This window comes from Carcharhinus amblyrhynchos, chromosome 20, assembly GCF_965287045.1.
Source record: "Carcharhinus amblyrhynchos chromosome 20, sCarAmb.v2.hapA, whole genome shotgun sequence".
NCBI lineage: Eukaryota > Metazoa > Chordata > Chondrichthyes > Carcharhiniformes > Carcharhinidae > Carcharhinus > Carcharhinus amblyrhynchos.
This window is the reverse complement of record NC_137343.1, coordinates 31,243,293-31,267,588: the sequence shown is the minus strand read 5'-3', so window position 1 is coordinate 31,267,588 and position 24,296 is coordinate 31,243,293. Positions and strand designations below refer to the sequence as shown.

The 24,296-nt window shown below is 37.6% G+C and overlaps 1 protein-coding gene across 3 annotated transcripts in view; it reads right to left on the bottom strand.

Annotated features, from left to right (window-relative positions):
- The window catches only part of ascc2 (activating signal cointegrator 1 complex subunit 2), a 65,457-nt gene that overhangs the window by 20,069 nt on the left and 21,092 nt on the right, over nucleotides 1-24,296 (bottom strand). For 2 of the 3 annotated variants that reach the window (XM_080208374.1, XM_080208373.1), the window contains exons 5-14: nucleotides 22,938-23,067; nucleotides 22,775-22,842; nucleotides 19,426-19,536; nucleotides 18,363-18,475; nucleotides 16,537-16,611; nucleotides 13,570-13,677; nucleotides 7,763-7,831; nucleotides 4,931-5,005; nucleotides 3,515-3,719; nucleotides 1,748-1,953 (exon numbers count right to left, since the gene is read on the bottom strand). In XM_080208374.1, the coding sequence (XP_080064500.1) occupies nucleotides 1,748-1,953; nucleotides 3,515-3,719; nucleotides 4,931-5,005; nucleotides 7,763-7,831; nucleotides 13,570-13,677; nucleotides 16,537-16,611; nucleotides 18,363-18,475; nucleotides 19,426-19,536; nucleotides 22,775-22,842; nucleotides 22,938-23,067 (1,160 nt within the window). The remainder of the gene's footprint in view (nucleotides 1-1,747; nucleotides 1,954-3,514; nucleotides 3,720-4,930; nucleotides 5,006-7,762; nucleotides 7,832-13,569; nucleotides 13,678-16,536; nucleotides 16,612-18,362; nucleotides 18,476-19,425; nucleotides 19,537-22,774; nucleotides 22,843-22,937; nucleotides 23,068-24,296) is intronic. The other variant, XM_080208375.1, reaches the window with a different exon arrangement.

The window sequence follows — 24,296 nt, the reverse complement described above, 5'->3', positions numbered from 1 at the left end:
ACATATAGACCATGTATTACCAGAGAGGCATCTGTTTTTATTTCATGATCTTGGAATAATAAACAAAGTTTCATGAAATCAGTAAATGGAAGGCCTTTATCAATAATATGCATGCATTATCTGTATGTCTTTAATTTTTATCCCATGCCATTTTTGAATTGCAAATACAAATAACAGAAGTCAGTTTGGACACATTAACTGCATAAAAATGAAGTTATTAGCTTTTACATGCATGTTTAATTAAATCCTACTCAAACTCATTGTCCTGTTTGTATTAAAATAATTTTCACAAACTGAAATACTGCTTTACAGATCAGCTGTAACTTTTCCAGTTTAGGTTGTGTGGAAATCAAACATAAAATGCTTCCACGTATCAGTACTTTGGTCAGTCACTCAACTACTTCTCACGGAAATGCAAACATTGCCCAATTATTTCTCATAGATATAAACATTGTTCATTCAAAAAAAACACTCAATATAAACTTCAACTAATTGATGTTTATGATAATTTGTGAAAATGAAATATTAAACAGAAATGGAATGCTAAAGGGGAGGGCAGGAAAAATACCATTAATGCAATTGGAAAACTGTACATACGGCCTCCAGCAGTTGCTTATGATTATTATATTTCCCACATATTCAATTGTGAAATGCTGCTATCATACACTGATCCAAATCAATCCCATAGAAAGCATCCTTTCTGGATGTATCACAGCGTGGTATGTCTCCTGCTCTGTCCAAGATTGCAAGAAACTACAAAGGGTCGTCAACGAAGCCCAATCCACTGGACCAGCCTCTCATCCATTGACTCCGTCTAATATTCCCGCTGCCTCGGAAAAGCAGCCAACATAATTAAGGACGCCACGCGCCCAGGACATTTTTCCGTAGGCAAAAAGTTACAAAAATCTGAGGTCATGTACTAACCGACTAAGAACAACTTCTTCCCTGCTGCCATTAGACTTTTGACACTATATGTTAAGCTGATCTTTCATTACATCCTAGCTATAACAGTAACATTAAATTCTGCACTCTCTCCCTTCCTTCGCTATGTATGGTATGCTTTGTACAACACATAAATAATACTTGTCACAGTATACTAATATGTGTGACAATAATAATTAAGTCAAAGTATGACAGCTGAAGAAAATAAGAACTAAATGCAATAACTACTGAAACTGCATATTATATCCATGACTTTTAACAATGTTAAAATAATGCTTTGGAGAAGATGCTAGTTAAACACAGTTGAGTTTGGCACATCCTGCATGGGTTCACACGTAGATGAACTATATTAGCTGTGTTCAGTCACGTAAAATAGCAGAACAACCTAAGCTTTGCGATTTTGGTTTTGACTTTGACAGATCCAGGTTTTTAAAACAGAATCCAGGCATCAGGTACAGTTCCAGAATCCTAACTACAACAAAGGCAACTGAACACTTTGTCAAATGAACTCAGGCACTAGTGTGAACATTACCATCAAAAGAATCTGTTTTTTGCTGGGAAACTAATCCTGGCCAATAAGTCAAGCACAGTTCCAGCCTACGAATTGCAGGAAAACTTGAACTGCAAGCCATACTGTGGATATGTTCACCATAAAGTAAAATTAAATCTTTTTTTAAAAATTTATGTCATCATAAAATATACATGTAGTTTGACACAGGCATAAGATTTTGCATTTAAGTGCAAACTAACTGTGGTATTTTGCAAACTAAGTTTTAATCTAAAGATATGCATCTTGCTTTCTTACCTCTCAAGAGTTTGGTCCAGTTTGGAAAGTGAAGGCACTATTTTATCTTCAAGAATGTTGTTAATTACTTTTTCTGCATTATAGTTATATTCTTCCAGGCATTCAAGAATAAAACCTTCTCCAAGGTGTGGTAGAATGTCCTTCACTTGAGAAATTAAAGATTCCAGTTCGACTCCGGTAATTTTAGCAGCTGTTGCACCTGCACACTATTTAAAAAGATGGGAGTAAATAATAACACAATTTCAGTAGATAGCTCTAATCTCATCTGACACATTTATTAATCTAATTTAGACTAAATTTAATTTCACTACTAAACCCTATCAAAATACTCAAGTTATATTATTTTTAAATTAAAATAATTAAACACATTAAGCAACTTAATTCTGCATGCACTTCGCATCAATTTTTCTAATTATAAATTCCTACATCCAGATTTAAAATAGAAACTAGCTATGTAAACTTGTCACAGTGCGACTGTGCTCTGCTGTCGATGAAAGTGATGTAGGTGTTGTCAAGAAGAAAGAAAATGTGAGCAGAGAAAGAAAATACCCTGCCATTTGAAGCACATAAGCTGTCAAATAAACACGTGAATCCGAATGGGAACTGTTTTGTAGTTTTGATCTCAGCTCTTTCCTCAATTTATTTGAGTCTATCTTGAACATCTTTCCCCTTAAACTCAGCTTCTTGATAACAAAAGTGTAGACTTAGGAAAATTTTGGAAGAATGTCCCTGCTATAGTGCAACATTCAGGCTTGCTGGGCCAGGCTGATATATGAACATTATTATTGCTTCTTCTCATCACACTTGCTGATTCAACAGAGAATCTGGATCTCATTCCATAATCAGCAAATGTGTAGAGTAAACAGAGGTGGGAATTACCCTGTTAGGTATGTTTTCTTTTCTCCATTATGTTTATTTTCCTTTGTCATGTTTAAGTATTAAGAATTATGCAATTTTTTTTGCTATACTCTGTGTTCTTAATTGAAGTTTGTTTTGATAAAAGCTCTTAGTGGATCAACTGCATCACATCTGGAGCCAAGTACCTTATACTCACCCTACTGTTAAAATCAAAAGTAAAAGTTGGGGTCTAGGTTAACGTCACGACACACCTTGGAGTTTCCGATCTCATTCCTAATAATTGAAACGTACAAGATCCCAGGGATCTTGACAGGGTCGATCTGGAGAGGATGTTTCTAGTATTAGCAGTCACTGTTCAAAAATAAGTGGTCTGTCTTTTGGGACAGAGATGAGGAGAACATTTTTCTCTCAGAGTCATGAGTGTTTGGAACTCTTCCTCAAAAGGCAATAGGAATAGAGTCTTTGAATATTTTTGAGGCAGGGTAGATAGATTCCTGATAAGAGGGTGAAATATTATCGGAGTAGGTGGGCATTAGGAGTTGAGGCTACAACCAGATCAGAAATAATTTTATTCAATGGCAGAGCAGGCTCAAAACGCTGGGTAGCTTATTCCTAATTCGTATGTTTATTTGCCTTGACAGTGAGTGCAGTTTATTCACAGTGGCAAAAGACTCCAATCTTGACTTTGCCCAGCTTTCACAGGTACACTTTTGCCAACTGTCACTTGGTAGCAATGAGGGACTGGACCATTTTCTAATTATTCGCTCCTGAACCCAGGGCTACTAATACCAATTATATTGTTATTGGCAGCTAAAACTAAGTTGAACCAGGTACATTTCTAGTCTGTGAAGTTCAGTTGGTCGTTTGATAAACTTGCAAGCCCAATAGGAGAAGGATGATTAAACTTACTCTATTTGCACTTACATAATCATCATTTTCATCTTCTGGCTGTTTAAGTTGCTGTTCTGTTTCTCCATTTGTAGCTGAAAGTTGACTGGTACCAGAAGCGTGTGAAATCTGAGCACTCCCTGCAGCAAATGTAGGTTTGTTTCTGCTACTAGCTTCCCAGGCACTGTCAACAGCTTTGATGATGTAAGATGTTCTAGTTTCATCACTATGGTTCAAGTTAAGATAAATAGAAGTCAAAGTTTACATTGATGCATACATTGCACTCATCATGATTATCACGATTGAAATAAGAAGCTTAAAAAAAGATTTTCATACAATTAGAACTTGCATAAATATAATTTGCTCTTTACAATACTGGCTTTTAAAAACTGTACAAACTTTTTTCACTTAATTGTTGCCAGATGTCCATTATAACTCCATTGCAAATCCATAAATTCATTTCAGTTGCTTTAAAGGATTAATATGTTTCCATATTGAAACACTCTTCATCACCACTTCAGTGTGAGTGGTTTAGCATTCCAAATAATTTCTATTCTGTACTCATAACACCTTACAATAATAATTTTTTTCAGAAACGAGTGCCACAAATTCTTTGGAATAGCAATAAGACTTTGTTTCCATTACATGCAGTGCTTACTAAAGCCACAGAAATTGACATAACATTTCCTCCAAATAGCATATTCTTGCCTTTTACTGTGAAAATACAAGAGAGTAAGAACATTTGTCAGTCAGTCATGGTCAGATTGCTGGGCAGGCAGGCAGAATGGAAATGCACAATGGGCCTCTGGTGACTGCATTATTGATATGGACGTCCAAGAAACAGAATAAAAAGGCAACAGGTTTCTACGAAATGCAGCTGCAGCCGACTTGTGATACTAAAATATTTACAGAATCAAGTAGGTTGAATTTTTTTAGGATAAATTTTATCCAGTAGTTCAGAAGGCTGTTGTCAATGTAGCAATGTACGCATCATTGTTCCATGTCTTCCATTATGTTTTTCTTTCTTTATGACATTAATTTGTGCATGTAACCTAAAAATGCTGATTGGAGGTCAAGGACTTATGTACATCATATTATTATTGGGCTAAGCAGGGATAACGCCCAATCGCCATCAAAAGAAACTTGCAATATTTTCCATCTGTGTTTACAGTGATTGCTAAGTGATTTCCAAGAATGGAAAGGTATATTTCCTCCAATTATTCACAAAAAGTCAACAGAACACCACAGAAATTGTATGCAAACCTACACGTCGATTAAGTTATCCAATTTTTTTTAAAGAATCATAAACAAATGCATTATCTTGCCACATTTTTAGTACTAAAGGTACAGAATTTCTTTTCTTCCTTCAGTCTTAACTTAAGCCTGAAATTCCAAATTTTAGCTATCACAAGCTTCCAACGAAAGATGAAAGGATACAGTGCAGGAAATGCCTGTTGTAGAAGGCTGATATCATCAGCCACTGGAAACTGTTCATCATAGTCTGTCAGAAATCTGTGTAAGGAATAATGAAATTCGATGTAACAACCACATTTTTTTTTTTGAGGACATACATGTCTTGTGCCCAACCACAGCATTTACAATTTTGAAAATAAATAACTGACCTGAATAATTTGTTACGATTATGCCTAAAATTTTAGAACATGCAGATAGGAGTAGATGATGACTACCAAGAATACTTCTGAAACCAGACTTGCTTTTCTGGGGTGATGACAGAAAAATAATGGGTTTAAATGCATGTGTCCTTTACAATTTTGTCAAAGTAATTTTGAACATCTGTCATGGCTTGAAGTGCCCATTGTGGTTCATAGAACTGCAAAGATCTATTATTTCCCTTGGCTGTTTCTCTCTTAGATTTCCACTATTGCCACCTGCTGCTGCAGATTCAACCCAGTGAACAAAAGAATCAGGCAAGCACTTCTTCATCACAATTACTGCTGCTGTTCAGTTATTAATCAGCAGAAGATGCAGGACTTGGTAGTTGAGGCTGAAATGCTCAACTCATCTGTTTCTGAAGTGCTGCAACCTGCAAGGTTACGGACCAGCTGCTGGAATATGGGTTAAAATTAGTGGCTAGTTTTGTATTTTTCTTCTTTGGCCAGTGCAGGCACAATAGGCTGAAGGGTCTCTTTCTGCATTGTACTTTTCTAATGGTTCTACTATAGCATAGAATTTGTCCTGCAACATCACCCCTTCTCTCATCCACCAAATTAGATACTCAGCTGTACATTATCAATGCACGAGTTATGCTGAGCAATACATTATCTTCTCCAAAGTTGACATGTAAGCACAATGACCACCACTACTACAACTCACAATATTCCATTTGGGAATTTGACACTACATCTAAGGCATTTATCAAGAAGGTTGTGTATTTTCCTCATTGTGATTTCTTAAAAAAAAGATGTTTTTGCTGACAACAGTGATATTGCAGCCAAGTGCCTACCTGTTGAGTTAAGCATTTTGAGTAAATCTATATTGGATTCTGAAGTTCTGCTGAAAGTTGTTGAGTCTATTTCACCAAAAAGCTGTTATTGCAGCAAAGTGCCTATGTCGACGTGTTAAGCATTTTCACTAAATTCACAATCGTTTCCAAAGTTTCTCTCCATGCCAATCGGGATTATTTTGCCAAGAAAGGTGATACTGCGGCCAAGTGCCTACCCCGTTGAGTTAAACATTTTGAGTAAATCCACATTAGCTTCCAATGTTTCCCTCATAGGAATTGAAAATTTTTCACCACTGAACTGATATGGCGGCAAAGTGCTTATCTTGATGAGTTCAGCAATTTGGGTAAACCTCCTTTAGTTTCCAATGATTCTCTCAATGTCATCGAGAGTTTTCTGCCAAGGTATTGATATTGTGACAAAGTCGTCATCAATTTTTTAAACATTTCCACTCAATCCACAATAGTTTCCAAACTTTCTCTCCAGAGGATATAGGATATAGTCCAAGTGTAATGGAGCTAAAACCTATACTATTTTAAAAAATATATATCTACCATCATTGCTAATTTATAACATTTTAAAATTGGATAAAGACTTTAAAATGACTGAAGCCATAGATGGCAGTGGCTTTTATAGAAAAGGAACTTTCTGACAGTGAAGTTGACACTCCATTATCACTGAAGAGATGATAACGAACGTGTGAGCTACAGAAACCAACTGAAATTATACAAAGGCCATCTACATTTTCTAAGCAAAGCCCGGCCAACTGAGAAAACTAGTCTGCTAGGACAAAAGACCTGGCAACTCTCTTTCAAATTCTTAATGATTAAATATTAACAATCTCATGAATCCAGACAAAGGAATACATATCCTTTGTTAAAGCCAAACTGGACAAGCGCAAGTCATGTTACATGATCCCCCTAGCTGGGAGAACCAGTTCCCTGACTTTCTGTACTGTCAATCAGTCCACCATCTTCCAACTAACAAGCAGCAGCTCAGAGCCAGAGCTCTATCCAGGTTTTAATGCTTGGCTTCCATCTGCACTATTTCTAGTGGAACTTCTGCAGCAGCAGTTAAAAGACTAATTCATCTCTATGTGCCTATTCCATCGTCGAAGTCATCTCTATTTGAAAAATAAATAACCCAGCATCTGTCTTCAACCTGCTCTTCCCTGTGACAGAATACACTATTGGCCTCACGGGAAACAACAATTCTTTATTCTTTGCCCTGTAAAATTTTCTTTTTCAATCTCCCTTTTATTGTATGAACACACTGGGGCTAAGCAGAGACACCCCCACCCTCCCTCATTTTGTCTGCAAGAGAACAAACTACCCACTGAGTTCACACTATCTCAACTTTGCTGTGTTACCAGAAATTGGACCACACCAAAACTGATCGAGATTCCAAGTTCTGAAATTCCTCTCCACTTCTCTGCCCTACATTTTAAAACTCTTTCAAACCTACCTTCTTGATGTTTAATTATGTTTAAGACCATAAGACGTAAGAGCAGAATTAAACCACTTGGCCATTCAATCAAGGCAGATATTTTTCTCATCCTCATTCTCTTATCTTTTCTCCCTAAGCAGTGACATTGGTTCAAATCTCACCACAGCAGCTGGTGGAATTTAAATTCAATTAATATATCTGAAATATAAAACTAGTCTCAGCAATGGTGACCACAAAGCTTTAATTTTATATAAATATAAATTGCGGTTATTGTTCTAAATACAGGGTACATAATAGAAGCAGCATATAAAATCTGATGGAGATTCTTTGTAAGCTTTCCAGAACTTGACTGCACTCTTACCTCTTCTGGTGTAGCAGAGCTGTAAAGATCTGAAGGAAATCTTCTATAAAAGTCAGAATATGTTCAGATCTACATAATAGAAAAATAAAACTTATTTTTAAAAAAAGCTGGAGAAAAAACTGTTGTGATATTTTATTTATTCAAAGCAGTTGCCTAAAACTGAAATTTCTTATACTGAACAGAATTGGTTTGTGCACAATTCACAAACTCCTGCCAACGCACAATGGCTATTGAAACCAGTTTGCATACTGACCTGCACATGTGTGGAAGGGCAATAAAATCATTCTGCTGCACCCAACCTGCCAGTACACCTCTACTCATGTACACTTCTGTGCATGCATGAGTTGCTGAGCCCAAGCAAAGCTTTACTATTTACTTATGTGATCATGATAAACTAAATTGCCATGGATAAAAAGTAATGAATGGGAAAGTTGTCCTTAAATACAAAGTACAGGTGTAGAGGTCAAAATAATGCATGTGCCAATAACTCAAGTTATCTGATCTAGGGGAGAAAACACAGCTGTGATTATTTGCTCTGACGCAAGGGCGCATCACATGTCTGTCATTGGCAATAAAAACATAGCCATACAACACTCAAAAACTTTACATAGCTCAACAATCCTCTCTAAGGGTTAAACTAATTGGAGAGGTTACACAAACTAGGGATGTATTCCCTGGAATTTACAAAGTTAAAAAGTGATATGATTGAAGTTTAAGGTATTAATGCAGGACTGAAAGTACAGCAAAATTATTCCTGCTCATTGGGGAGTCTAGGATTAAGGCATATAGCTTAACAATTAAAGCCAGCCTTTCAGGTGTTACGTTAGAAAGTACTTCTATATATAAAAAAAGATAGAAGTCTAGAACTCTCTTCCAGCAACAGTTGATGCTAGATCAATTGTTAATTTTAAATCAGAGATATTGTTAATTCATTATTCTGATATCTGAATGAATTGAGGGATATTGGTGAAAGGTGGGTAAATGGGAATTAGGTCACAGATGTCACCAAATGATGGAACAAACTTGAGGGAGTAAGTGGCTTGTTCCTGTTCACATACACCAATGTCTTGTGGTGTTTGTGCGTGTAGAGTGATGAATCAAAGGCCTTTGCTAAGAACAGATCATTCAGAATTAGAAGAGAATGATCAGAATGAAAATGTGGCAAGGAATGCAATTAAGAAAGATAGGGTCAGAAGAAAGTGAAGTATAAGAGGGATCAATGATTGCTTGGTATCAAAATGCTCTCTGAAAGGAAGAAGCTAAAAACTATTTTCTAAAGAATATTGAACTAAGGTGGGTTTATAAAGTAAAAACAGAAAATGCTGAACTCAGCTGATGAGACGGTAACCATAGAGAGAGCAGAGTTAGTGTTTCAGGTCAATAACTTTTTGCAAGAATGGTTCTGATGAAAAATATTGATCTGAAATGTGTCTCTCTCTCTGTTGATAGTGCTTGATCTGTTGAGTATTTTGAGCATTCTCTACTTCTTTTTCAGTTTTCCAGGGTTCACAGTATTTATCTTTTATATTAGGTTTACAACATGCCTTGGGACCCAGTGAAACTCTTTGTAACAGCAACAAGAGTTGCACACCATGTATTGTTAAAATGAAACAAAACAAGGCTACCCAATCCACGAAGTCTTGATTAACTTTGGCATGAGGTAAGGTCCCAACTCCCGATTTACACTACCAAGTTTAGCATCAGTGGAAAGTTTATCATAAATTACAGAATTCCCAGAAAGAAAATTTAACTGAAAATACTCAATTTGTCATTTTCATGCATGTCCCAGGAATTTAGGATTTAAAATGTAACTGCTCAAAGCAGATTTATTCATGAATGTCAATACATTTCCACAATAGATTTGGCTTAATGACAGAGGGAGACCAGCAGTGAAAAATAAAACCTCAGATAATGGCTTATTTTATTCCCATAAATGCATTTTGAAAACAATGAATAGTTGTTCAACTATATTCGAGCCAGGAAATTAGGATACCCAGTAGGCTATTTTATCTCAAAAGGTCAGCAGTCCCTTAAATCCTTTCCATTGGAAGGCCAGGAGTTCTGAACTATGAAAGAGGTCTGTCTGGACACAAACCACAAGGTTAGTGAGCTCTGAAACTTTGCCACCATTGAAGAAAGACGAAAAAGCTCCCTTTGACGTCCCACAGCACGGTTCCAGAGAGTGCATTCAGATTTAAATTTACCACCAAGGGAAAATACCCTGGGGCACAGGTTCAAATCATGTCACGACACCTGGTGGAATTTAAATTCAATTAAAATTTGGAATTAAAAGTTAGTCTCAGTAATGTAAAAAACCATTTGGTTCACTAATGTCCTTTAGGGAAGGAGTTTTGCCCTCCTAAACTGGTCTGGCCTATATGTGACTCCAGACCCAATGTGGTTGACTCTTAATTGCCTACTGAATGGCTCAAATCAAGGGCAATTAGGGACAGACAACAAATGCTGTAATACCCAAATCCCATGAATAATAAAAAACCCAAAGCCCCAGGAATCAATACAAACACTGATTTTGGACAAGTGTAGTGTTCCTAATACCTCCAGTCAACACGTCTCACCTCCACATTGCCATGGAGAACACGAAATACCTAATTTCCTGGCACCCATCACTACACCCTATTGTTGAAATCTATGACATCGTAATATATGTTAGAACAACAGATAAGCCAACGACACAACTTTATGTGAAAAACCACAACCTTATGATTCCATTTCATACATTAATGAAAACTTGTATAGAAAACGTGACAGCTGGAAGTGTCTCGTCTCTCTTCTAAAAGACATTGTTTTTTTTTATCCTTAACAGATGCTGGGGTACATATCCCAAACATATATGATCTTATAGCTTTTAGCACTTCAAAAGCAAGTTGTTTCCTTAGGCTTAAAATGACTGATAAGCTCACAGAAGTCACTGAACTTCTCTGCACGTTACTCAATAGTAAAAAAATCAATTTGCTCTTTTCTGATTACTTGATATTGCTCCAAAGCATCTAATTGGTGTACTTAGAATATCAACCAAAGAGCCACTGATTTCATTAACATTTATTGATCATTTTCGGGTTCACCAAGGTTCATTTTCTTGAAAGAAATTACAACAAAGCTCAGCATGCTCGCACAGTTGTCACAGCAGAATATTATTTTCTTGCTTCAGAAGAGAGAGCTGAGCCAGTCATTAATTCCTAGTCTAATTTTCTTTCAGTTCCCAGGGCAAGTCGTGGTGGGGGTTACAGGTGGTGTGACATGAACCCAAGATCCCGGTTGAGACCATCCTCACCCATGCGGAACTTGGCTATTGGTTTCTGCTCTGTCCCACCACAACCTTGCAAAATCTTACTAACTGTCCTGACTTGAGACAATTCACACCTCTTTAACCTGTGCTTAACCCTCTCTCCACTCACATTGTCTGTACCAGTAAAGACTTGATTGCCCGTTAAGATGCGCATTCCAACCATCATCTTGCAATTGCCTCTGTGTCTATACATGCCCTGTTTGTGAACCCAACTCTTGTGGAAAGATAGAGAAGAAAAGGGCTACTATAAAATTGCCAGCCTCTGCAAGGGTTTTTGTTTATCAACTTAGATGTAGAATTCACTTTATCAATGGGGAGCAAGTTTGTTAGTAATTGTAATTAAGTGTTTTAAATACTTTATATTTCAAAGTACATGTAATACCTTTAATTAGTCCATACATATACATATATCTTCTTTACATTTTTAGAAGTTAAACAAAGAAACTTTGATGCACAGTTACAGACTGCCCTTTGATACTAAACATATGTTAGATACAATCCTTTAAAGCACCCAACTGTTTGAATCAAAGGCCATAAAGGACATTTAATTCCTCACCAGACACTTTATCATAACAAGTGATACAAGAGTGAGATGTAATGAAACTGCCTTCACAGTTTCTAATCAAAAGTCAGAAAGGCATTAATGCCTTAGCTAACGAAAGAGTTATGGTAGGAGACTGAGTGGGAACTGACAAAAATTAATGGTAACATGACGATACCCCTTGAAATTGTAGGAAGTCATAAAAAGCTCAGTCATTGAATTGTTAAGCAATATGTACACGTATTTCATTATGTTGGCAATAAACAAATTGATCAGGGAATATCCTGAAGGCAAGTCAAGTTGACCACATCCCTTAGAGATTCAGTTAACTTCACTGACAAGGCCATAAATACTAATGGCTTTTGTAGGCCCCCTTTATTAACTAAAGGATGTCAATGTAAGACTGTTTTAGTGAAGATGCTTTTTTGAGGCTGCTATCAAAAATAGAGGCATTATGTCCAACTAAGATAGTAGAGGACAGGCTTAGGGATGATATATTGGGGTATCCCACGAGGTATCGTGATCTCGTAGATCAGGCTGGTTCAGTATTTTTTTCTATTGGATCAATACTTAAAAGTATGTTATTTGTGACACTTTTGATTGGATTGTATCCAACTGACTGTGAGCTGCAGGATTGTATAAACTGGGATGATTATCTTTGTCTGGTAGGGTGGTATCTCTGACCCATTATATCAAGAAACTCCCCCCTTGCGAGCAAGTAAAATAAAGTCAATCTGTCAGTTAAATATCTCGTGTTAATGTGCATTTGTGTTAAAAATTAAACTCTGAAGTCGAGATTGCGACATTCTCCACTCATCTGACGAAGGAGCAACACTCCAAAAGCTTGTGCTACCAAATAAACCTGTTAAACGTTAACCTGGTGTTGAGACATCTTATTGTGCCCACCCCAGTCCAACATTGGCATCTCCACATCATGGCTATTTTACAAGGTCAGAGGGAGTGTTCTAAACACTGAACTATAAATTAACCATTTTATGGACCTCTTGCTAGAGCTGGGGTGTCTGTTGCCTTCTCCATAAATGAAATTAAAAGCCAGCAATTCTGAGAAAGAGTGTAATAGAATTCCATTAAAGATAGAAGTTATTCATATTGTTTCCTAGAATCAAGAAAAATTTGGGAATTAAGAAGTAGTTAACTTGTATTTCTACCTGGGAACAATCTGTGTGCGCCATGTTGCTATGAAGATATAACTCAAAGTGGAGCCTTGCTTAGGCAGTTCTTTTGTTTGATTTATTTGTGTGTGTTCAAGGACAGAAGCAGGCAATTCAGTTTGGGAACACAGACAGAGGCAGTTGTAGCTTGGCTTTGATGAAGCCTGTATCTCATCAGTGAGAGAGCCAACTGGAGGTGATACATACCTAAGCCTTCATTTCAACCAAAGTAAGTATCAAACTCTTTGGAATGTGGCTGGGGCTCCCTCTTAGTTTGAATTTCATGAAAGAAAAGCAGCCAGAAGATTTGATCCAGCTTACAGCTAATTGAAGCAATCTACCTACAATGATCCTCTCAGAGCCTTGTGGCAGAAGGCAGTCAGCAGAGAAAACTTGGGGAGGCAGCAGAATCTGCTGACAACCCAAACAAGGAGCTGAGGCATCCATAGTTGTGAGATTTGCAAAAAAAAAACAAGGTGGAGGGTCATGTATATAATGGAAGGACCCCATAGAATCTTACCTTGGAGGAATTGCTGAAATCCTAAGTAGAATTAACATAAATTCTGAAGGCTGTGGCATACCATTTGGATTGTTCCCAGGATAAGTAAACGAATGTTCCAGATATCATAAGATAAGAACATTTGGCCAATTCAGCTTTACACAAATCTACAGCTTCAGGAAAAATGTACATTATTCAAATTCTAATTTGGAAAGCTTATATCTATAGTGGATGAGCCAACATAATTTTACACCAGAATAAGTGTATTTAGATTTCTTGCTTCCTTACCCACTTTCTAGTATAGGCTGAAGGCACATGTAGTTAATGATGAGATGAAAAGTTTCAATCATTTTTTTCCTCGAGTGTGAGAGCCTCCTCCACAAGTCGCTCTGCAAACTGAAGAAAATTTACACGCAATGAGAAAGAGACAAGCAGATTGTAACACCTACTAACCAATGGATCTTTTTCATCAATTCTTGCTCTACACAATAACATTGCTACTCCTCCTTTCAGGCCACTGTGAATATTTAATATCAGTATATTTCAATAATCTTACGAGTCTAGAATATTTCAAAAGTTGAGACAGAAACTGGGTGGGTAGATTGGATCTAGCCTTTCACCCCAAGGCTCCAGGTTTAAATCTCGAACAGAAGACTTGAATATAAATCTCCCTTTTCACTATGGTCATAACACTACTGAAATTAAATTGTACCAACCCAGTTCTGCCACGGTCTGCATTCACTCAGCACTAAGACAAAACACTTCATAAATTGGCAAGATGCTCATAAATCATCTGGAGGGCTAGTGATTAAAGTGTAAAAGATAATTATTGTGTAGCAGGAATGCTTCAAGTGTTTGGGGCAAAAACAGGTTATTGGCACAAGGTGGAGCATTTTAAAATGCAGATAGCAGTCATACACCTGATCGGCACAAGTGTGATTCAATACTGAGGAACAAAGTATTCCTCCAGGCAGGACTGAACATTCCACTTGGAAAACAAGATACGCCAAAGAAACTAAAAAAAGAGTAATCCGCGTGTGTTCATAATCAAACAGGTGACAGATCTATCACAGGCACATCATTAAACAAAATAAATTAAGAGCAGCAAGATTTTGATTTTAAAGCTTCCACAAATGAAAATTGTACTTGACCAGAAGTTTCAGTTAATTCAACGCTTCAGCATAACGTATAAGTTTGTCATCCCTCAAGTCACGAATGAGAGTTTCCTACTGAAGGCAAACAACTTCAGAGTCTGTCGCAGTAAGGTCCTTCAATTACATGGTTGCCAATGAAGAATACTTAAATTAATTCAGAAGGACAAATAGTTGGTAAATTGGGCAGATAAGGATTAGATGAAATTTAGTTTGGAGAAATGTGAGACTGCAACATGGGCAGGAACAGAAAATCGACACCATACAACAGAGAAAAGGGCAACACTCTAAAAGAGGAGCAGCAAATCAATTATGATGCATAAATTTATTAAAGCTGGAAGTATGTTCTCCCCATGTCTGCGTGGGTTTCCTCCAGTTCCCTCTCACAGTCCAAAGACGTGCAGGTTAGATGCATAGACTGTGCTAAATTGCCCGCTTAGATGCATAGGTTAGAGGGATTAGCGGGTAAATGTGTGGGGTTAAAAGGGATAGGGCCCGGTTGAAATGTTGTCGGTGCAGACTCGATGGCCAAATGGCTTCCTTCTGCACTGTAGGGTTTCTATGATTACTTGATTTAAAAAGTATTTTTGGGGCCATTGTCATTATAAATCGGAAGTTAAGAGTTCAAAAGCAAAGAGCTGATGCTAACCCAATAACAAAACACTGGCTGGGAGCATAGCTGAAATATTGTGCAAGTTTAGGGAACCTGACTTCAAAGTCATCAAGGATTTGAAGAAAGTTTTAGAAAAAAATTTGTAATGATTATATGGATGAAACACTTTACTTATGAGGAAAAATCGGGATTCTTTCCACGAGAACAAAGGAAGGAAAGAGGAAATTTGATTAAATTGTTCAAATTTTGAGGTATATTGATGAGAAAACATTGAAAAATATTTCTACTGGTTACTGAATCGGTAACTAGAGGGCACAATCAACAGGCATAAATTTAAAGGAGAGGTTGGAAGATGGTAGGGATGAGCTGAATTTTATCCCAGAGACAGAGGTAGCTGGGCAGGGAGGTTCAGTTAGTTGTACTGCTTACAAGTTTCCCAGAAGTGGACTGCTACGGGAGTTGGCAGCCCACTCTCTGGAGACAGACAACCAATTAGGCCAGATTTGTCCAATCTTTTATCTTGGGGCACAATTGCATTATTTCTCTCACTCAAGGGGCCAATGAGCAAATTTTGGAATGATGAGGTTTGACAAAGCAATAAACTGAACTTCAAAAAATATTTGATATTTTAAGGCAAAGAACAACTGCTCAGCAAAATACAGCAATGTCAGAGCAATAAAAGGTAATAAAAACCAACATAGTGCAAGAGGGTCAGTGTGAGCGTGTGCGTGAATGGTGTGTGGTGGGGACAGTGAGTGGGAAAAGGAAGGTTTTCACTCACCACACAGTCACTCAATATCTTGCACTCAACCCGCCACCCCTGCCCCACGCGCGTGCACAGACACAAGCAGCCAGTTCCTATACACTGTCCCCACCAAAAGTGCTGCCCGACAGTCGACAGCTACCCCAGCCCGATTAGGCCAGGTTCTCGGCAGCTCCAACCCACTCATTCCCATTGAACTTTAAGCACCACAGCCATTAACAGATATTAAAAACTTACTTGACAGCTTATGACATTTTGCCCATCCAGTCACAGGCTGGTTTCACTCTACATTGGCTGCCAATGTAGAGTGCTCTTCATCTTGCACTCATCAAGACAAATGCAAGAATGCCAAATTTCAAAAGATAACAAATAACACCACAGGGGAAAAGGATGCAAGTTGACTCTGATTGGCTGAGGCATTGCCTTGGAGAAAGCAACAGGGAACTATGGGCTCCCAATTGGGAGCCAATGACAGTTGAATGCCATCCAGCGTCCTGGACAGACACAAGCTACTCAGGGGAATAGTTCTTAGCAGAGTGAGCTGAACAGCCTAATTCTCTGTTGTAAAATTATCTCGTTCCAGGTTAATTTGTCACCGAGTTCCACAAAGAATAGAGCATTTCAGACTCTTCTCATAGAAAGCTCAAGGAAGTTTGGATAAAGTAAACAGCAAATAAAAAAGGGCAGAAATCGAAACCCAAGAACATTTTCAATGCAGTACATTTTACCTAATTTCATCAAATCGTCTCTTTTTGATTGCATCTTCTAGCTCAGGAATAATTATTTCATAAAACGTGGTCAACCTGCAAGAAATGAAAGAAACAGTTTTCATGGAGAAAAATTAGAAAAAAAACTCCTATATAAATTAGTCATTTTTACTAAATATTTTCCTAAACTATTTTGGCTTGTATGTGCTAGTTAAAATATTCTTTACCTGCATTACAATTAAACAGATAACAACATTGACAGTAGCCTGATATCACAACATATTGCTGTAATATGCCAAGTCAAAGTTAGAGCTACAAGGTCCTTCCCTGACAATATTTTGTAAAATACATTTTCAAACACAACTAGGCCATCTCCTCAAAATGAGAGTATCACCATTATAAAAAGCCCACATTGTAACAGTCAAGTTGCTATTCAAGAGCAACAACAACAGAAGAATGCCAATAAATCATTGAGCCACTCATAATTTGAGAGATGAGGTAAAATTCAGAAAGATACAATAATAGAAAAATAATACTTGTTTACAATTAATGATGATGTGGAGTTGCCAGCTTTGGACTAGGATGGGCACAGTAAGTAGTCTCACAATACCAGATTAAAGTCCAACAGGTTTATTTGGTAGCATGAGCTTTTGGAGTATTGCCTCTTCATTAGGGGAGTGAAGAATTGAGTTCACAAACAGGGCATACATAGACACAAATTCAATTACAAGATAATGGTTGGAATGCGAGTTTTAACAGGTGATCAAGTCTTTACAGGTGCAGACAATGTGAGTAGATAGAGGGTTAAGCACATATTAAAGAGATGTGAATTGTCTCCAGCCAGGACAGTTAGTGAGATTTTGCAAGCCCAAGCAAGTCATGGGGGTTACAGATAGTGTGACATGAACCCCAGATTCCAGTTGAGGCTGTCCTCATGTGTGTGGAACTTGGCTATCGGTTTCTGCTCAGTAATTCTGTGTTGTCATGTGTTGTGAAGGCCTCCTTAGAGAACACTTACCCAAAGATCAGAGGCTGAATACATACAAGAGTATGTACTGTGTATCTGGTGGATGGTGTTTCCACATGAAATGATGAGAACACCATCCACCAGGTAAACAGTACATACTCGTGACTCGGCCAACATTGTCTACCTGATACGCTGTAGGGAAGGATGTCTCGAGGTATGGTACATTAGCGAGACCATGCAGACGCTACAACAACAGATAAATGGACACCACTCGACAATCACCAGGCAGGGGTGTTTCCTTCCTGTCGAGGAACACTTCAGCAGTCAAGGGCATTCAGCCTCTGATCTTTGGGTAAGTGTTCTCCAAGGCGGCCTTCATGGCACACGACAAATCAGAATCACTGAGCAGAAACTGATAACCAAAATCTGCACACAAGGACGACCTCAACCGGTATCTTGGGTTCATGTCACACTATCTGTAATCCCCTTGACTTGCCTGGACTTGCAAAATCTCACTAACTGCCCTGGTTGGAGACAATTCACACCTCTAACCTATGCTTAATCCCCTCTCCATTCAAATTGTCTACACCTGTAAAGACTTGATTACCTGTTAAGACTCACATTCCAACCATTACCTTGTAACTGACTCTGTGTCTATAGATGTCCTATTTGTGAACCCAATTCTTCACTCACCTGATGAGGGGGCAATGCTCCGAAAGCTCATGCTACCAAATAAACCTGTTGGACTTTAACTTGGTGTTGTGAGACTATTTACAATTAATGTTGTTCTTATCACTCCGAACAGAGAAGGAATATTAAATTACATTTTAGTAAACCAAAATGCAATTCAAGACATATGTTTTATAACATGCTTTCATACCTATGAATGAAGTCATGCTTTTGTATTGTCCTGCTAGCTTCAGGAAAAATCTCCAAGAATGCAAACAACGTAGTACAGGTGTCGCACAGATACAACAATATATCCTTAAATTCCTGGAACAAAAAAGACTTTGCCATTGCATTATCCATAAATACAAACTAATTTGCATAAAATACTAAGGAAACCACACATAGTTTCTGAAGTTTGAATGAACTGCAAGTTTTGAAATAAATAGGTTTTCTAAGTAAAAGGCATTTCTGGTGCCCACAACTTTCTATATCCAGACAAAATAGTGACCAAAACCAGCTTTGCTATTCAATCAATAAATCCAGAGATCAGAGAAACACAGTCCCCAAAATAAAATGTTAGCAATTCTTAAACTATGTAACACACCGCTACACCAACCATTTACACACACGAGCAGTCAGAAAAATGTTTATTGCAGAGTTGATGGTTATATGCTGGAAGAACAGGTATGAATATTTATTTGGTGAGCACATTTATGTGTGGATTAGCAGGATTTGATTAACTTTTTTCATGTAGACGTTAAAATAAAATTAAGATGACTCCATGTTTGTGGAAGATCTTCAATATCAATGGAAAACAAAACCGTACTCATGTCAGGAGCACTCCTTCATAACACACTGTTGTTAACAACAATGTGACTCAGCACTGTGTAAGCGAGAATGCATATAATAGAAAATACAGATTAAACAATTAAGGCAAAGCTAAATTATCACTGCATGTAGTGCTAGCAAAATAGAAGAGTAATGTGTTTGATTGATATTTAAAACAATCAGATGTAACTAATTCTATCACAGAGGCTTTGTTCGTTGAAAGTCAATGAAATATTTCTTATTATGAAAAGCACATACGTTACAATGACATTCATGTAAAATATAGATAATAGAAGAGGTTTTGTACCATAATTCTTGAAATGAAAATATTTAACCAGTGATTTTTTTGAAAGAAAAAGTTGGTTTCTCATTTCCATAGTAAAGTTATAATATGTACGTTTTAGTTACGAAATGAAATAAAATCAACATCTTAGCCTGAGCAATACCTGTACAGGCATATCCATGAGTGAAACTTTGGTTTGGGCATCAATCTTCTGAGGTCCATGGGAATAATTTTCCAGTTTTAAGCCGCACTTCTCACAAATAGTACTCCACACCTTGAAGACAAGATGAGAAATGGATTTGAACTCAAAATTATTCAGCTATTTTGAACACATAAAATTGCACATTAAATAAAAATGATGAACTGTATAAATATAGTGATTAACAGGTGAATTTTCTGCTGCTCAAGGAGAGAATGTCAGTGCTGAGGAGTGGACTGCTATTTTTGCACTCAAACATTCCAAGAAAAATACAACATGGATCATAGAATCATAGAGGTTACAGCATGCAAACAGGCCTTTCAACCCAAATGGTTCATGCCATGCTTTTTTTTTTAAAACCACTCAGCTTGTCTCAATTGCCCACGTTTGGCCCATATCCCTCCATACCCATTTTACACATGTAACTGTCTAAATGCTTTTTAAAAAGACAGAATTGTATCCGCATCTACTACTAATTCTGGCAGCTTGTTCCAAACACTTGCCACCCTCTGTGTAAAAATATTACCCCTCCAGACTCTTTTGTATCTCTCCCCTTAAATCTATGTCCTCTAGTCTTAGATTCCCCTAACTTTGGGAAAAGATGTTTACTATCTAACTGATATATGCCACTCATTATTTTGTAGACTCGTATAAGATCACGCCTATGTCTCCTACACTCCAGGGAAAAAAGTCCCAGTCTATCCAGCCTCTCCTTATAACTCAAACCATCATGTCCTGGTAGCATCCTAGTAAAACTCTTCTGCACACTTTCTAGTTCACTAATATCCTTTCTATGATAGGGTGACCACAGCTGTATGCAGTATTGCAAGTGTGGCCTCACCAATGCCTTGCACAACTTCAACAAGATGTCCCAACTCCTGTGTTCAATGTTCTGACCAATGAAACCAAGCATGCTGAATGCCTTCTTCACCAGTCTGTCCATGCGTGACTCCATTTTCAAGGAGTTATGAACCTGTACCCCTAGATCTCGTTATCACAGAATCACAGAATCCGACAGTGCAGAAAGAGGCCTTTCGGCCCATCGCGTCCGCACCAACCACAATCCCACCCAGACTCTATCCCTTTAACCTGATGCATTTATCCTAGCTAGTTCCCCTGACACTAAGGGGCAATTTAGCATGACCAATCCAACTATCCTGCACATCCTTGGACTGTGGGAGGAAACAAGAGCTCCTGGAGGAAACCCAAAGTTTGCTATTTCTACCGACTGCTTATGCTGCATACAATCTAACAGATTATTAATTTCAAGAAATGAATCTTATTTTTGACCAGTTTTCTTCACTGTAGCCATCAGTGTCTGCCATGAACTTTCCAATGGGATGAAAAAGATAGTGTACCATACTCTGACAGGGCAGTGACAGAGCTGTTATTATTCTATAACTCTCGCCAAAACCCTACCATAACTGAGTAAGTCCTGCCCTGGATTGATCTACCAAAATGCATCACCTTGTATTTGTCTAAATTAAACTCCATCTGCCATTCATCAGCCCACTGGCCTAATTGATCAAGATCCCTCTGCAATCCTAGATAACCTTCTTCACTGTCCACTATACCACTAATCTTGATGTTTGGGTAAGTGTTCTCTGCAAACTTACTAACCATGCCTCCTAAGTTCTCATCCAAATCATTAATATAAATGACAAAAAACAGTAGACCCAACAATGATCACTGAGGCACACTGCTGGTCACACACCTCCAGTTTGAAAAACAACCCTCTACAACCACCCTCTGTCATTAAGTCAATTTTGTACCCATTTGGCTACTCACCCTGGATCCCATGAGATTTAACCTTATGCAACAACCTATCATGTGGTACCTTGTCAAAGGCCTTACTAAAGTCCATGCAGACAACAACAACTGTATTGCCCTCGTCTACCTTCTTGGTTACCCCTTCAAAAAATTCAATCAAATTTGTGAGCAATGATTTTCCACTCACAAAACCATGCTTACTATCTCTAATCAGTCCTTGCCTCTCTAAAATGCCTGTCGATCATATTTCTCAGAATACCTTCTAACATCTTACCCACTACAGACGTTACGCTCACCGGCCTGTAATTCCCAGGCTTTTCCCTGCAACCCTATCTAAACAAAGGCACAACTTTTGTCACCCTCCAATCCACAGGCACCTCATCTGTGGATGTCAATGATTCAGATATCTCTGCTAAGAGACCCGTAATTTCCTCCCTAGCCTCTCACAATGTCCTGGGATACACTTCATCAGGTCCCAGGGATTTATCTACCTTGATGCGTTTTAAGACTTCCAGTAGCTCCTTCTCTGTAATATGTACATTCCTCAAGACATCACTATTTATTCCCCAAGTTCCCTAACATCCATGCCTTTCTTAACAGTAAATACTAATGAGAAAGATTCATTTAGAATTGTATCCAATTTTTGTGAATCTGCACATAGATGACCTTGCTAATCCTCAAGAGGCCCTACTCTCTCCCTAATTACTTTTTTGCCCTTCATGTATTTGTAGAAGCTCTTTGGGTTCTCACTTGCCTTATCTGCCAAAGCAATCTTGTGTCCCCTTTTTGACCTCCTGACTTCTCTCTTAACTCTAATCCTAAACCCTCTATACTCTTCAACGGATCCATCTGATCCCAGCTGCAGATGCATTCCGCGTGCCTCCTTCTTCTTCTTGACCAGGTAACTTTAAAGTGATGTTCATACCACATTGTTTCAACAACTGCCTAAATCCAACCCTGGGACAACTGCTCATGGCATCAGCATGATCTTTTCCCTATTCGACAAAAAGTGATCGCTAACATTAAACCTTACAAATCTCTCAGCACAAACCACATTTCTCTAGATAACAGTATTATTCGAAGGCTTGCTCATAAATCGCTAATCTGGATAGGCCTTAGGTGATAAGACATCATCTGGATAGATTTTGACATTTGTAAAGTATGTAATTAAGTGCTAATACGAGGAACTATTTTGTGCTGTGAACTATGTTCTGTAAAAATGCACATGGAAATGTCCTATTTCACTCCACATATGATGGCCATAGTCAGCAGATAAGGGTTGGATTTATGCTCCAAAGGAAAAATTACAAAATGCTTATGCATCACTATTCTTCTTTTTGTAACTTTTTTTTGAACTTCTTCCTCATTTCAATTTTTCATAAAAAACATTTAACTTAGCAATCTTCCAGATATGAATATTTGTGGTTATTTTTCATTGAGCTGTGTGGTTTTCATTACAAACTTATAAAAACCTTGCAAGGGGATCTAGGCAATATTTACAGTGAAATAACCAAATATATTATACACAAATCAATTTTGTTACCTGAAGGATCGTGGGCACTGTTTCATTCAGATCATTAAAGTAATTTGGTTGCTGATTAAAAATGTTTCCTATGGTTAAAAAGAAACACAATTAAAGTCCAAAGGAAACTTGCAGAAAATAATTAATTTGATTGTTTAAAAAAATGCAGTTCTTTCAGACTAACCAATCATCTTCTTAAGGAGAGCAGCATTTCCTTTTCCAAATATTACACACAAGTCAAAGATCTTTGGAATGTCAAAGAGAAATCCATCATATATTATTTCTCCAAAAGCTTCAGGTGTAATAAAGTGCTCCTTTTAAAAGAACAACAAGAACAAAAACCTTTTGAAATTAAAAATTCCAGTAGGGTAAATATGTGTAGCCAATTTACAAAAAGGGAACGCCAAATTAGCTCTCCAATGATAAATATGAGAGTCAAATCTTCACACATCTTGATTTAAGTCAGAACGGTGAAATGTATTTGGTATCAAAAGCATTTAAAATAAAATAGGGTTACATTTTTGACGTGCAGTTAATAGACTCTGTCTAATGAAAGTACCCGAAGGCACATTAGTTAATCCATTTCCAACAGAGATCTTTGATCATACTTTCAGCAGCATCCCTCTCAATGACTGTCTCATTTCAAATTAACTGATTTCCCAACCGAAGCGGTTTCAGTGACACAAGGGAATTCCTAATGTAAGACAGTGATATATATCATAGGAATGGCAGTCATAGTTCTAATAAAGTTTAAATCTACTTGTGGTCTTCAGAACAGCTGCTGCTCCTTGCATCTCTTGACCTTCAGCCACTTACTAAAAGCTAAGTAGATCATAGTTCGATGTGGAAAGTTAATAAGCAATCCTCATTTACTGTTTCTAGAGCACTCAGATTGGTTCAGTTCTGTTGCCCGTTAAATTAATGAATTCTGATTCCCTGCAGAGAAGGACTGAAACACAAGCAAACAGAACTCATCAAATGCCTGGTTATACTAAGGGGAGCCGTACATGTGGAAAAACAGATGAATATCTTTCTTGAGAACAGTTTAACACAAATGATATTGATGAACCAGCAAACTGAAGATTGTAGGGACAAATCCAAATGACATCATTCTATTGGACAGAGGTTGTGCCTCATTGCAGTGTTCCCATGCATCTAAATTAATGAGATACACAGTGTCACAATTTAGTTAGACTTCCCTGCCCTAAAGTTAACCAATAAACTTTGAAATTATTGAAAGAGTAAAAACTGGTTTTTATATTGTATTGTATACACACACAGACACACATACACACTCATATATAAAGTTGGTGGGTTATTCAAGATGTACTGTGATTTTTCTGGAAATTGTTTGAGTGTCTTTCAGGATCAGAGAGGAATTTCGCAGTGTTTCTTTCAGGGCAATTTATAGATACACCATAACAGTACAGAACAGACTTGATGAATGAGCTAGTCTTTTCTTTGCATATTCATATATTTGCAGGTGAACGGGGTGTGATTGAAAGTTAACACAAGAATATACAAGTGCTAAATATATATTATC